Source organism: Macaca fascicularis, chromosome 19 (assembly GCF_037993035.2).
Source record: "Macaca fascicularis isolate 582-1 chromosome 19, T2T-MFA8v1.1".
In the NCBI taxonomy this organism is placed as follows: Eukaryota; Metazoa; Chordata; class Mammalia; order Primates; family Cercopithecidae; genus Macaca; species Macaca fascicularis.
In genome coordinates this window covers 66270616-66285224 of record NC_088393.1, presented here as the reverse complement: position 1 = coordinate 66285224, position 14609 = coordinate 66270616, and the positions used below count along the sequence as shown (strand labels likewise).

Here is a 14609-nt window from a genome sequence, read left to right as displayed (position 1 = left end):
GGCTGAATAGCAGATACAGTCAATAAACCAGGCCCTAGGACCACAGCCCCCCAACCAGCCAAGGCCTGAGGAACTGGTGAAGTTTTTATTAAATCCACAGAAGTAAAAACCATATCGTGAGGAACTGGGGGATGGGGCCACCAGGGAGTGGGAGTCAGGCCACCAGGGGAGTGGGGATGGGGTGACAAGACAGAGAACAGAGCCAGGCTGGGCTGGCCATGGGGGCTCCAGCCTCAGGGGCCATCACCAGGGCCACCAGACAGCTCCTGGGAACTCAGGCCAGCACCAGGCAGGCTCATCGGCGGGGGCTCCACCAGCACAGCAGAGAACTTGGTGTCACCGAAGGCCTCGTTCATGCGCGTCTCGAAGAAGCGCTGCAGGCCGATGATGGACTGCACGTCTGCCTTGTCCTGGACCAAGCAGGAATGCAGTGGATGAATGGGTCCTAGCTCTTTCCTTCACATCTCTCCCTGCCCACAGCCCCTCCATTCCACTGGCTCACCTCAGTTAACTTGTTGAATTGCTTGAACATGCGGCCCACATCCTGGGCAAACTCCTGTGGGGAGCTGTAGGGAGGTGACAACTTCTCCTGCAGGCGGGCGCGGATCAGGGTCAGATCCAGGGTGCCACCGGGCTGGTCCTACAGGCAGAGATCACACATACACACACAAAGACACACATATACATACATAGGTTGAGGGTGAGACCCGGCAGCCACCACCGCCCCCCCCCCCCCGACTTTCCCGTCCTAGGACTCACCAGGGAGAAGGTGGAGTCGGTAGCCAATTGATGCAGGGGGCGGCAGGGTTCATGACAGAAGAGAGCCAGCAGAACACGCTCACATTTCTACAAACAGTGTACTGGATGTCACAGCTCTGGGTAGCACCTATAAAGCCTCTCTGGGCAACCCCACCTAAGTAACCCCAGCCCTCACCCGCTGGTTGGCTGGCGAGAGCTTGGCCACCACGCCAGTGCTGTCTGCACCATCCAGGCTGAGGCTGCCATCCTCCTCCTTCAGGTCAGGGAGCACATGGCAGAGTGAGCAGCTCCACTCCTCCCTAGGGTGAAGAGAATAAAGGTCTGCACATGATCCTGTCCAGACAGCCCAACACCCAGACTAGACCCACACCAGCCTCACACTCACCCTGGTACATCCTGCAGGGCCGGCAGGTGACAGTCCAGGTGGAAACAAAACTCACACTGGTTGCACATGACCAGATCACCTGGCTTCTGGCAGACACGGCAAATGGTGGCACTGTCATCCAGGGTTCCCGGGCCACCACCTGGGGCTGAGGTACCCTCAGGAGCCACCACCTCCAGCCCTGAGCTGGTGCTGCCACTAGGTGAGGCCAGGCGGGGACCCTCAGCACCAGGACCCTCCGCAAGAGCCATAAGCACAGGTTTGGTTTCAGGGCCCTCAGTGGCAGTAGGAGGGGCTCCAATGGCAGCCTCCGTCTCCTCCTCCTGCAAGGTGGTGATGAGGGGTGTTCAACAGGGTCCAGACCTGGACTACAGGCTTCATCCTACAGCTACAGTTCCTTGGGACAGACTTACCTTGACAATGGCCATACCAGCCAGGGGTGGCGCACCAGGGGTTCCTGCAGGTGCAGTCCCTGGCTGGCCAGTAGCTGCAGCAGCGGCGCCACGTTCAATAACAATAAGGTTGTAGTCCTCAGTGGTACTGCCTGGGAAGACCTTGAAGACGGGTGGCTGGCTGTCAGCTGTGAGGTCCAGGTCCAGGCGTTCCAGGCTCACTCGTGGCACCTTGCGCATAAGGCCGCTCACCTCGCCCTCACCTGAGCGGGACCTGTAGATGCAGCAACCTGGCATGAGCACACCCCTACCCTCCATCCACCTCCACCCCCAGGGGAGGTGCCACACTTACCGTTTCACACCTGACACGTGAGGCTCTGCACTTGAGTAGGGATCATCTACTTAGAAAATGGAGAAAGAAGACTGGCAGGTCGGGGTAGAAACAGCACTGGGGCCCTTCCCCACCCACTAGGCAGACCCACTCACCTGACCCGAAGCCATAGCCTTCCTGAACCTCCATGGGCTGTGAACAAAGCAGAGCCCTCTGCCTCAGTGGGACAGGAACCCTGTTGGACCCCATTCCCTGCCCACCCCTTTCTGGGTCCTCTCTCCTGCTCACCTGGCTGCTGCCAGAGCCCTGCTTGCTCAGGGGCCCTGGGGCTCTTGGAGGAGCCATGGGTGCAGGGCCTGTTGAGTTAGTGCCAGGACGCTCTGCCACAATCTTGCCTGCACAAAAAAAAGAGAAACATAAGCAGGTACAGCACATGGGGTAATAACAAAGCAGAGCAAGGTAGAGCTGGGACCCACCGAAGGCCTCGGCACTCTTGGTCCAGGCATTGAGGTCCCACTGAAACTTCATCTCGCCATGTGGCTCCACGGGATCCACAATCATCTTGAGGGCCCGGTGCAGCTGGAAGTAGATCTGGTTGGGAGTGAAAGGGAAGAAAGAATGAGCACACCAACAACAAATAGGGATTTGAGGTACTGGGAGCCACCTGCCTGGAACCCACCAGCTGGAAGCCCACCAGTACACACCAACTTCTTAGAAAGCAGAAGGGCTGTGTTGTTGTCACTCTCCAGAGCCCAAGAGGCAAAGCGCAGAATGTGCTCCTGGTGCTTCTGGATCTTGGTCATGGTCCAGTGCTGCCGCTCCAGGCGCTCCTGCTGCCCCTCAGTAACCTTCTGCAAATGGAAGATGTATGGGGTAAGCAAAGAAGGCAGAGAACACTAGGATCACTCCTTACCCGGGAAAGCATTATCAATCAGCAGAGCGGGCTCAGGGACCCTCTCACTGGCACAAGGATTACCTGGGCATCGTTGACCAGCACACGGCCCCGCTTATTCAGTTCCTTCATGATCTGCAGGATGGCCATCTTGACATCCACTTGCACACGCTTCTGTACATCAGACACCTGGCGAATCCTAGGGGACACAGCAGGTCAGGCTAGGTAGGGTCTTGCTGCCCTGGGCCACTCCACAGCCCCAGAACCCACACTTACGAGCTGCGAACCTCCTTGGTGCTCTTCTGCAATGTGGCATGTTTGTCCCCAAGGCGCTTCACCAGTGAGGCCAGGAGCTTGCGCTGGTTCCTCACTGCATCCTCTAAGAACTGGTACCTGAGAGCAGACAAATGTGTTCCTGAGCACTAAGCTAGGGAAGGGGTGGCACCCACCCAACCACTATGCCTTGGGACTCACTGGTGGTCCTTGTGGGCATTGAGCTGGCAGTCTCGGCAGGTGAGAGTATCACAGCTCTCACAAAACAGCACAAGGGGTTCATGCTTGTGTACGTTGCAATAGACGGTACGTTCACCATCCCGAGACTTGGCTGGCCCTGGGGAGTCGGAATCATAAGGCTGGACCTTGCCCTTCACCACCCCCAACTCAGGAAGCAGACTAAGTTGGGGCCTCATTTCCTGCCCATTCTGTGACACTGGGCCATTTATTGGGAAGATGTAGAGGGTGTGGCCAGCGAAGAACACAGGCCTGCAAGCCCAATTCCTTGCTCCCAGAAACCTCTGCCCCAACATAGCTGAGAAACACATCCCTTTCTTCTAGCTTCTAGAGGTGACACAAAGGTAAAGGTAAGGACAGCCTCCGGAAAAAGAGGACTACCCCCCCACACACACTGTTCCCTTTATTCTCCAAGTGGACATATTCAGAATTCTGCCTACAAACCACCCTGGACTCCTTTTCTTCTCCTTTCATGGTTAACTTCCTCCCTCTTTCGTGACAAGAAAACACCAGGGTCTCTTACAACCCAAGAGCCCAGAGAAAACCTGTAGAGGTTCTCATACTGGGAGAGATAAAATGTCAAACTAGGACCCTCAGAATGGTGGTCACACCCCCTCTAGACCAGGAGCTTGGTGCTCAGCATAATTCCACCCCAAGACCAACACATTAATAACCTTCAAAGCCTGCTTCCCCATTAGAAAACCGATTAAGCATAGTGGTCCAACATACCAACCAAATCCAAAATACGTAGCATCAGGGCTCACTGGGGAAACTGACTTCCCCAGTGCCACCATTCCTGCACCCTGACCTTTGCTTGGGACGTCTGGAATGTAGGACACCCTGCAGCCCCTGCCTATCCCTCCTGGCTCCTCAGGCCCCACAGCCGCCACTTTCCCACTATCTTCCACCAATGCTGGCCTCTGGGATGGGAAGAATCACGGTATGGCTACCAAAAGGCCACTCATGGGAGGATTTTGGCCCAAAAACTGGGCTACACTCAAAAGACTCTCAAGCTCCTTTCCAAATCAAAGCTAGCGAGTGTCTGCGAAAAGCTGGAAATGCCAAACCAAACTCCGGGTAAGTCTCTGCCAACTCAAAAGCTAAAACGTTTCCAGAAATCACCATCACTTATAACCCATGGACCCACAAAGTCTCATTTTCCCTAACAGCGTCTTATACCAGATGTGTGCCAGGGAACCACAAACCCAGTAAGCCCTTCACACCATGCCTTTCCCTGTTTGCATATTCTGAGCCCTTCAACACCAGGACTGAGAACTCCCTGATAAGCTTCCTCAAACCCTCTGTACCTCCCTGCAGCACATTAAGGTCTCCACGTCTCCCCTTCCCACCCCCTCCCACCTAAGCCCTAGAGACTACACACCACAACCACAATTTTCCTGCTTTTGGAGTTCTGCTCTCCGGCCCTTCGGGCGGCACCCCCTGGACAACTCTAGGACCCATCCACCAAATGCAACCAACATTATAAAAGCAACTGAGGGCACACACGGGAAAGCAACAGCCCCCTCAGCCTCACGTACCAGTAGAGCGCACAGTGTGATCCTTGGTGTACTTCACCCGCTGGTGCGCCTCTACACAGGTCTCACACAGAGGCTCCGAGCACTCCACACAGTAGCTGGTAGCTGGGGCATTATCCTCACAGCTAGTGCAGCACTGCCAGACAAAGGCAGGGTCAGAGAAAGCAAGACAACTTGCTAGATCCACATCTACACCTCAGAAAATACAACCCAAGATTAAGATTGGTCCCTTGACCCAGCCTAGACAGCCCACCCAGAGCCTTGGGAAAGTCGAGTAACAGCCTGGGAGCTGGTGTCAAGCTCCTCCTGGGCAGATGCCCCCTCCCCAGAAACCTCCCTGTGGTTGCTGCGGTTGGACGCACCTGGTTAGCATCCTGGGCGTCGGTGGCAGCCTTGCTGCCACTATCACGCATGAAATAATTCTCCACGATGTCTTTGGAGAAGCACTGTTGCTTGCACACGGGACAGTCCACCACTTCAAGAGGCAGGGATGTGGGAGACTGTTACAAGTTCCCACCCAAGTTATGGCCCCCCGCATCCCCGTGCTGGGTGGGCCCCCGACCATTACCCCGCAGCGAGCCAGCCCCTCCCCTCCCCGAGCCCTTTCTCCAACTTTAGTCAGATGTCTCATCTCAGCGGCCAGCTCAAACCCACGTTCCTATGCAGGACCCAGAAAGTACTCCCCGTGCACTGTCCGGGCCCCCATCCTCTTGCCCAGGTGGCATCCTCATCTCTGCACCCAGTGGGAATCAAAGGCAGAGAGTAGGGGGAGGGGTGGCCCCGATCACTTCGTACTTACCGGCGCCGTCGCCCGCAGCCCCGCCGTCCCCGGAGCTGTTGGCGGCGGCGGGCGCCGCGGGCCCTAGGCAGGCACTACAGGCCGAGTGCAAACAGGGCAGCAGGCGGGGCTCCCTCTCGGGTCGCAGGCGCTCTCTGCACACGCCGCAGTGCTCCAGCAGCTCCAGCGCCTCGGCGCCGCCCCCCGCGGGCGACGACACCGAGGCCGAGGCCGAGGCCGAGGCCGCGGTCGAAGAAGCGGTGGAGCGCTTTTCGCCGCCAGCGGAGCTCTCGCCCGGGCCCGGGCTGCCAGAGGCGGCCGAGGCCGCTGCTGCCGAGGCTGCCGCCGCCGAGGCCGCCATTCACACGCCGCCGGGGGCGCCCAGGGGGGAGGAGGGGCGCGGGGCCCGCCGCGCAGGCGCAGACGCGCTCGCCGCCAACTGCTGGGCCGCCGCCGCCGCCGCGAGGCCGAGCACCGCCACGCGCCTCCTGGGCCGCTGCCCGCCGCGCGCGGGACGCTGCTGCGGCACCGCCAACTGCTGCCTGCTCGCCTCCCGAAGGCGCCGCCCGCGCTTCTTCCTCAGCCGCCGCCGAAACCCTCACCACGCGCCACAAGCACAAGCACAACCGCTCGCCCGCGCGCCCGCTCGCAGAAAGAGCCGAGGCCGGGGGGCGGGACAGAAATAACTGGCGCCGACGCCGCCGCGCACGCGCATTGGGCGCCGCACGCCCGGGGGCGGGGCCCAGGCCGGTCGGGGCGGGAGAGGCTGCCAGTACGCACGCGCCCACTCCGGGTCCTTCCACCACGGCCAACCCCACGTCGGTGGGGTCTTGTGGGGGCGGGGCGGTCCCTCTGTGACGTCACTGCCGCAATTTAATCCGCCAGTGGGGTGTGCGCACCTTTATAGAGTGTGATTCCCCTCTCAGCTCCACCTCCAGACCACACCGAAGCGGGCCGCTGTGCGCCCAAGCGCATGGGCAGTCCGTAACTCTTCCTCAACCCGCGTCTTTTCGCTCGCGTAGAGTCGTCTCCAGCCTCTGCGTCACTAAGCGTTCGGGATAGGGGGCAGGGCCAATGGAGAAGTAGGCGGGGCCAAGACGGAGTAAAGGGCTGTGCCCCGGGAGAGGGGAGGACAGGCTCCATCCCAGGAGGGAGGAAGCGCCTGTGTGAGAGCAGGGGCTGACTTTTGAATTTTAACCACGTTATAGTTAAACTTGAGAAACACAGAAAGTTGCCTAAATCAAATGTAGATCACAGACGGGCGCCGTGGCTCATACCTGTAATCCCACCATTTTCTTAGGCGAATCGGGAGGCTCCGTTTAGCCCAGGAGGCCGGGGCAGCAGTGAGCCGGGATTGTGCCACTGCACGCCAGCCTAGACAACAGATCGAAAAAAATGTGGCCGGGCGCGGCGGCTCACGCCTTTAATCCCAGCACTTTGGGAGGTCGAGGCGGGTCGATCACCTGAGGTCGGGAGTTCGAGACCAGCCTGGGCAACATGGTGAAACCCCGTCTCTACTAAAAATACAAAAATTAGCCGGGCGTGGTGGCGGGCGCCTGTACTCCCAGCTACTCGGGAGGCTGAGGCAGGAGAATCGCTTGAACCCGGAAGGCGAAGGTTGTAGTGAGCCGAGATCGTGCCATTGCACTACAGCCTGGGAGAAAAGAGCGAAACTCCATCTCAAAAGAAGAAATCTTTTTGTGTTTGTTTTGAGACGGAGTTTTGCTCTGTTGCCCAGGCTGGAGTGCAGTGGCGCGATCTCGGCTCACTGCAACCTCTGCCTCCCGGGTTCAAGCAATTATCCTGCCTCAGCCTCCTGAGTAGCTGGGATTACAGACATCCGCCTCCACACGCCCGACTATTTTTTGTATTTTTAGTAGAGACTGACTTTCACCACTTTGGCCAGGCTGGTCTCCAACTCCCCACCTCAGGTGATCAACCCGCCTCGACCTCCCAAAGAGCTGGAATTACAGGTGTCAGCCACCACGCCGGCCCCCCTACCGCCCGCCGCAAAAACACACACACAAACTATAAATCACAAGAGGCTACAGAGCAATGAGTCTATGAAATCCCATCCAGCCCCCCAGGCGTCCCGTCCGCATGATTTAGTCAGTGGCTACCCTGACTTTGATGCTTTTCCAGATGGGGAAACTGAACCTCAACAGTGGGGAATCCCCAGGAGGGAAGGAAGCGGGTCCGTGTGGGGAGAATCCTGTCTGAGGAGGAAAGTAGGGTTTGTGTGGGGAGAATCCTGTCTGAGGGAAACAGGGTCTGTGTGGGGAGGTGAACCCTGTCTGAGGAGGGAAGCGGATCTGTGTGGGAAGAATCCTATCTGAGGAGGGCAGCAGGGTCCGTGTGGGGAAAATCCTGTCTGAGGAGGGAAGTAGGGTCTGTGTGAGGAGAATCCTGTCAGTAGGGTCTGTGTGGGGAGGGGAACCTTGTCTGAGTGAGGACGGAAACAGGGTCTGTGTGGAGAGAATTCTGTCTGAGGAGGGAAATAGAGTCTGTGTGGGGAGAATCCTGTCTGAGGAGGGAAGTAGGGTCTGTGTGAGGAGAATCCTGTCAGCAGGGTCTGTGTAGGGAGGGGAACCTTGTCTGAATGAGGAGGGAAGGGGGGTGTGGGGGGGAGAATCCTGTCTGAGGAGGGAAGCGGGGTGTGTGGGGGGAGAAGCCTGTCTGAGGGAAGCGGGGTGTGTGGGGGGAGAATCCTGTCTGAGGAGGGAAGTGGGGTGTGTGGGGGGAGAATCCTTTCTGAGGAGGGAAGTGGGGTGTGTGGGGGGAGAATCCTGTCTGAGGAGAGAAGTGGGGTGTGTGTAGGGGGGGAGAATCCTGTCTGAGGGAAGCGGGGTCTGTATGGGGAGAATCCTGTCTGAGGAGAGAAGTGGGGTGTGTGGGGGGAGAAGCCTGTCTGAGGAGGGAAGCAAAGTGTGTGGGGGGAGAAGCCTGTCTGAGGAGGGAAGCAAAGTGTGTGGGGGGAGAAGCCTGTCTGAGGAGGGAAGCGGGGTCTGTGGGGGGAGAATCCTGTCTGAGGAGGGAAGCGGGGTGTGTCGGGGGGAGAATCCTGTCTGAGGGAAGCCGGGTCTGTGGGGGGAGAATCCTGTCTGAGGGAAGCGGGGTGTGTCGGGGGGAGAAGCCTGTCTGAGGGAAGCGGGGTGTGTGTGGGGAGAATCCTGTCTGAGGAGGGAAGCGGGGTGTGTCGGGGGTGAATCCTGTCTGAGGGAAGCGGGGTCTGTGTGAGGAGAAGCCTGTCTGAGGAGGGAAGCGGGGTCTGTGTGGGGAGAATCCTGTCTGAGGGAAGCGGGGTGTGTGGGGGGAGAATCCTGTCTGAGGAGGGAAGTGGGGTGTGTGGGGGGAGAATCCTTTCTGAGGAGGGAAGCGGGGTGTGTGGGGGGAGAATCCTGTCTGAGGAGAGAAGTGGGGTGTGTGTGTGGGGAGAATCCTGTCTGAGGAGGGAAGCGGGGTGTGTGGGGGGAGAAGCCTGTCTGAGGAGGGAAGCGGGGTGTGTGGGGGGAGAAGCCTGTCTGAGGAGGGAAGCGGGGTGTGTGGGGGGAGAAGCCTGTCTGAGGAGGGAAGCGGGGTGTGTGTGAGGAGAAGCCTGTCTGAGGGAAGCGGGGTGTGTGGGGGGAGAATCCTGTCTGAGGGAAGCGGGGTGTGTCGGGGGGAGAATCCTGTCTGAGGAGGGAAGCGGGGTGTGTGGGGGGAGAATCCTGTCTGAGGAGGGAAGTGGGGTGTGTGGGGGGAGAATCCTTTCTGAGGAGGGAAGCGGGGTGTGTGGGGGGAGAATCCTGTCTGAGGAGGGAAGTGGGGTGTGTGGGGGGAGAATCCTTTCTGAGGAGGGAAGCGGGGTGTGTGGGGGGAGAATCCTTTCTGAGGAGGGAAGCGGGGTGTGTGGGGGGAGAATCCTGTCTGAGGAGGGAAGCGGGGTGTGTGTGGGGAGAAGCCTGTCTGAGGAGGGAAGCGGGGTGTGTGGGGGGAGAATCCTTTCTGAGGAGGGAAGCGGGGTGTGTGGGGGGAGAATCCTGTCTGAGGAGAGAAGTGGGGTGTGTGTGTGGGGAGAATCCTGTCTGAGGAGGGAAGCGGGGTGTGTGGGGGGAGAATCCTGTCTGAGGAGGGAAGCGGGGTGTGTGGGGGGAGAAGCCTGTCTGAGGGAAGCGGGGTGTGTGGGGGGAGAAGCCTGTCTGAGGAGGGAAGCGGGGTGTGTGAGAGGAGAAGCCTGTCTGAGGAGGGAAGCGGGGTGTGTGGGGGGAGAATCCTGTCTGAGGGAAGAGGGGTGTGTGGGGGGAGAAGCCTGTCTGAGGGAAGCGGGGTGTGTGGGGGGAGAATCCTGTCTGAGGGAAGCGGGGTGTGTGGGGGGAGAAGCCTGTCTGAGGGAAGCGGGGTGTGTGGGGGGAGAATGCTGTCTGAGGGAAGCGGGGTCTGCCTGGGGAGAATCCTGTCTGAGGAGGGAAGCGGGGTGTGTCGGGGGGAGAAGCCTGTCTGAGGAGGGAAGCGGGGTGTGTGGGGGGAGAATCCTGTCTGAGGAGGGAAGCGGGGTGTGTGGGGGGAGAATCCTGTCTGAGGGAAGCGGGGTGTGTGGGGGGAGAAGCCTGTCTGAGGAGGGAAGCGGGGTGTGTGGGGCGAGAAGCCTGTCTGAGGAGGGAAGCGGGGTGTGTGGGGGGAGAATCCTGTCTGAGGAGGGAAGCGGGGTGTGTGGGGGGAGAAGCCTGTCTGAGGAGGGAAGCGGGGTGTGTGGGAGGAGAATCCTGTCTGAGGAGGGAAGCGGGGTGTGTGGGGAGAATCCTGTCTGAGGAGGGAAGCGGGGTGTGTGGGGGGAGAAGCCTGTCTGAGGAGGGAAGCGGGGTGTGTGGGGGGAGAATCCTGTCTGAGGAGGGAAGCGGGGTGTGTGGGGCGAGAAGCCTGTCTGAGGAGGGAAGCGGGGTGTGTGGGGGGAGAAGCCTGTCTGAGGAGGGAAGCGGGGTGTGTGGGGCGAGAAGCCTGTCTGAGGAGGGAAGCGGGGTGTGTGGGGGGAGAAGCCTGTCTGAGGAGGGAAGCGGGGTGTGTGTGAGGAGAAGCCTGTCTGAGGAGGGAAGCGGGGTGTGTGGGGGGAGAATCCTGTCTGAGGAGGGAAGCGGGGTGTGTGGGGGGAGAATCCTGTCTGAGGGAAGCGGGGTGTGTGGGGGGAGAAGCCTGTCTGAGGAGGGAAGCGGGGTGTGTGGGGCGAGAAGCCTGTCTGAGGAGGGAAGCGGGGTGTGTGGGGGGAGAAGCCTGTCTGAGGAGGGAAGCGGGGTCTGTGTGGGGAGAAGCCTGTCTGAGGAGGGAAGCGGGGTGTGTGGGGAGAATCCTGTCTGAGGGAAGCGGGGTGTGTGGGGAGAATCCTGTCTGAGGGAAGCGGGGTGTGTGGGGAGAGAAGCCTGTCTGAGGGAAGCGGGGTGTGTGGGGAGAATCCTGTCTGAGGGAAGCGGGGTGTGTGGGGAGAATCCTGTTTGAGGGAAGCGGGGTGTGTGGGGAGAATCCTGTCTGAGGGAAGCGGGGTGTGTGGGGGGAGAAGCCTGTCTGAGGAGGGAAGCGGGGTGTGTGGGGGGAGAATCCTGTCTGAGGGAAGCGGGGTGTGTGGGGGGAGAATCCTGTCTGAGGGAAGCGGGGTGTGTGGGGGGAGAATCCTGTCTGAGGGAAGCGGGGTGTGTGGGGGGAGAATCCTGTCTGAGGAGGGAAGCGGGGTGTGTGGGGGGAGAAGCCTGTCTGAGGAGGGAAGCGGGGTGTGTGGGGGGAGAAGCCTGTCTGAGGAGGGAAGCGGGGTGTGTGGGGAGAGAATCCTGTCTGAGGGAAGCGGGGTGTGTGGGGCGAGAAGCCTGTCTGAGGAGGGAAGCGGGGTGTGTGGGGGGAGAAGCCTGTCTGAGGAGGGAAGCGGGGTGTGTGGGGGGAGAATCCTGTCTGAGGGAAGCGGGGTGTGTGGGGGGAGAATCCTGTCTGAGGGAAGCGGGGTGTGTGTGAGGAGAAGCCTGTCTGAGGAGGGAAGCGGGGTGTGTGGGGGGAGAATCCTGTCTGAGGAGGGAAGCGGGGTGTGTGGGGGGAGAATCCTGTCTGAGGAGGGAAGCGGGGTGTGTGGGGAGAATCCTGTCTGAGGAGGGAAGCGGGGTGTGTGAGAGAACTCTGAGGGACGCAGGATCTGGGGGAGAGGAATCATGTCTACGGGGTGAGCAGGGTCTGAAGGTAGAGGCCAACCCGCCTAGGGACTGTCAGCGCGTTGAAAACCTGGGTGGGTGCATTGAGGCTGCCCCCGGGGAGGGGGTGGACCTCAGCCCCTTGTGCAGTGCCCCTGGGGCCCTGAGGTCTCCGGTCCAGGTGACAACGGCTGGGGGCGGGGTAGGTGACAGCTTCCGGAGGATGTTTGGAGGCCGCGAGGACTGGCGCGAACCACCGTGAAACCCATTCGCCACTCCCAAGGCGCGCACAGGTAAAGTGGGCAGCCGGGCGGGGCGTGAGGGTAACGGGGCACAGCCTCCCCAGGCCCCGCTCCCAGGTGTCCGCACGTGGCTGCAGCACGGGTGCGTCGGCCGCTGGGCCGGGTGTGGCCTTTGTTCCTGATGGGGACTGGGGGCCGCGGGGCTTTGTCCCCGCCTCTGCCTTTGTTCCATCTCTGGCGCGCGGCCCCCCAAATCTGGGCCCGCCCCCTCCGCGGCATAGTCACCGCCTCCGCGCCCAGCCTGCCCCTTCATAGGGCCACGCCTCGCGAGCCGGCCCGCCCCCTCCAGCCCACCACCCTGAAGAGGCCCTGGCCTCTGGCTTCCTTCCTCTGATAACAGGGAAAGTTGATGCCACGGCTGACACCTTAAGACCGCTTGAGCCCAGGAGTTGGCTGCAGTGAGCTATGATCGCGCCCCTGCACTCCTGCCTGGGATGGCAGAGCGAGGCCCTGTCTTTAAAATAAAATTTAAAAAGAAAGAAAAAACAAAGTTGGTGCTGGCAGTGCACAGGGCCAGGTGTGGGCGTCCTTTAGGAATATTTGCTGTGGGCCGGGCGCGGTGGCTCAAGCCTGTAATCCCAGCACTTTGGGAGGCCGAGACGGGCGGATCACGAGGTCAGGAGATCGAGACCATCCTGGCTAACATGGTGAAACCCCGTCTCTACTAAAAATACAAAAAACTAGCCGGGCGTGGTGGCGGGCGCCTGTAGTCCCAGCTACTCGGAGGCTGAGGCAGGAGAATGGCGTGAACCTGGGAGGCGGAGCTTGCAGTGAGCCGAGATCACGCCACTGCACTCCAGCCTAGGTGACACAGGGCGAGACTCCGTCTCAAAAAAAAAAAAAAAAAAAAAGGAATATTTGCTGTGGCCAGGCACGGTGGCTCACGCCTGTAATCCCAGCACTTTGGGAGGCCCAGGTGGGCGGATCACCTGAGGTCGGGAGTTGGCCACCAGCCTGACCAATATGATGAAATCCCATCTCTACTAAAAATACAAAAATTAGACGGGCATGGTGGCACACGCCTGTAATCCCAGCTACTCTGGAGGCTGAGACAGGAGAATCGCTTGAACCTGGGAGGCAGAAGTTGCAGTGAGCTGAGATTGCCCCATTGCACTCCAGCCTGGGCAACAAGAGCAAAACTCTGTCTCAAAAAAAAAAACCAAAAGGAATATTTGGTGAGCATTTTCCACGGCCCTATCCTGCACTTGTCCCCAGAATCACCTGAGAGGGGGATATGTGACCCACACCTGCCTCTGGCCTCTAGGGCAGACAAGGGTACCAGGGCCAGGTCAAAATATTAATACTATGGTACAAAGTGTGGAAATGTCTCTCCTAGGAGCTGCCCCAAACACTTGCAGGAAGGCAGTTGAGCAGAAACAAGTCCAAGGTCCCTGAGGCAATAGGGAGGCAATAGTGAGGAGTAGTGGGAGGTGCTCAGAGAGGTTACTATACAGCTAGCAGGGTCTGGGGTGTTGGATCCCCTGCCACCCTATAATCGGCTGCCCCTCATAACAGGCCCTCCCCTAGGCCCTGGCAACACGCCTTGGGGTTTCAGTGGCCCATCAAGGTCCATGCTCTTCTCTCTGCACAATAGAGAGGAACTGTAAGAGTACCCCTTTTCCTCCCCCTGGGCCCAGGACCTTCATCCCCAGTATGAGGCCGCCCCACAAGCAGCAGGTGTTACCCAACGCCAGCAGCAGACCTTGGTGCATCACTTCTCCACCAGGTGCCACACCACTGTGGAGCCCCATTGTCCACATGGAGAATCTGAGGCTTCAGGAAGTGCCAGGACACCAGTGGGGGAAGGGAGATTAACTAGAAAACAGGCTCAGGCTGACTCAGGGACAGCAGAGTGGGGCTTCTTACGATTGGCCAAGCCAAGGTGGGTATATAGGAGAATAAGACTAGGGACCTCACTCAGAGGTCCATAAGTATATGGCAGGACACTAGTGCACCTTGGTTGGCTTTGCTTCCCAGTTGGACCAGCAAAGAGGTCAGTGTCGCCTTATACTTCTGTCTTCCATGCTCCTTGCCAACCCTTTACCGCATCTCTCCCTTCCCAGTCCTGGATCATTGGGAACTGTCAATATTTTGGCTTTGCAGACAGGGCGTAAGACAGGTGTAGCAATATGCAGTGGTCAGGTCACTCAGACTGCACCCAGGCAAGCTGAGGACTGCCTACTGCCTGGTTGTGCCGCCTACCTGAATATAGCCATCGTTACCCTCTCTTTCTTCCTCAAACCCCACACCTGTGTGTGCTCTCCTTCCCACCCTTAGGTGTCACCCCCAAAGCCACTTTCTGAGGAGGCATTGTGGCTACATCACTCAAATTTATTTTTTCTTCTTTTTTCTTTTTTTTGAGATGGAATCTTGCTCTGTCGCCCAGGCTGGAATGCAGTGGTGTGATCTTGGCTCACTGCAACCTATGCCTCCTGAGTTCAAGCGATTCTCCTGCCTCAGCCTCCTGAGTAGCTGGGATTACAGGCGCCCACTACCACACCTGGATAATTTTTGTATACTTTTTTTTTTTTGAGACGGAGTCTTGCTCTGTCTCCCAGCCTGGAGTGCAGTGGCGCAATCTTGGCTCA

General features: G+C 59.2%; 1 protein-coding gene and 1 long non-coding RNA gene across 3 annotated transcripts; one reads left to right on the top strand and one right to left on the bottom strand.

Annotated features, from left to right (window-relative positions):
- Window positions 1–71: 71 nt before the first annotated feature.
- TRIM28 (tripartite motif containing 28) lies at window positions 72–6235 on the bottom strand. Of its 2 annotated transcripts, none has more exons than XM_045380554.3 (17): window positions 5601–6235; window positions 5164–5276; window positions 4805–4937; window positions 3231–3366; window positions 3033–3149; window positions 2841–2955; window positions 2569–2715; window positions 2341–2455; window positions 2153–2259; window positions 2020–2056; window positions 1886–1934; window positions 1555–1807; window positions 1145–1464; window positions 935–1058; window positions 760–846; window positions 503–640; window positions 72–410 (listed from the first exon to the last, which is right to left on the bottom strand). In XM_045380554.3, exons 1-17 carry the CDS (start codon window positions 5938–5940, stop codon window positions 234–236), a joined length of 2508 nt encoding a protein of 835 aa, XP_045236489.1. In that variant the 5' UTR covers window positions 5941–6235; the 3' UTR covers window positions 72–233. The 2 variants fall into 2 exon arrangements, with proteins under 2 accessions (XP_045236489.1, XP_045236490.1); XM_045380555.3 differs by having other exon boundaries at window positions 1886–1931.
- Window positions 6236–11927: 5692 nt separating this feature from the next.
- Window positions 11928–14295, top strand: LOC135968412 (uncharacterized). The gene is made up of 2 exons (XR_010583169.2): window positions 11928–12012; window positions 12362–14295. It is a non-coding gene; the product is annotated as an uncharacterized lncRNA (long non-coding RNA).
- Window positions 14296–14609: the final 314 nt, after the last annotated feature.

What these genes read in the sequence shown, in the direction of transcription:
- TRIM28 (XM_045380554.3), bottom strand. Translation starts at nt 5,940, where the DNA reads ATGGCGGCCTCGGCGGCGGCAGCCTCGGCAGCAGCGGCCTCGGCCGCC. An exon ending in CAAGAGTGCCGAGGCCTTCG is followed by an intron (nt 2,260 to 2,340) that starts GTGGGTCCCAGC and finishes TTTTTTGTGCAG; the next exon opens with GCAAGATTGTGGCAGAGCGT. An exon ending in CACGTGTCAGGTGTGAAACG is followed by an intron (nt 1,808 to 1,885) that starts GTAAGTGTGGCA and finishes CTGCATCTACAG; the next exon opens with GTCCCGCTCAGGTGAGGGCG.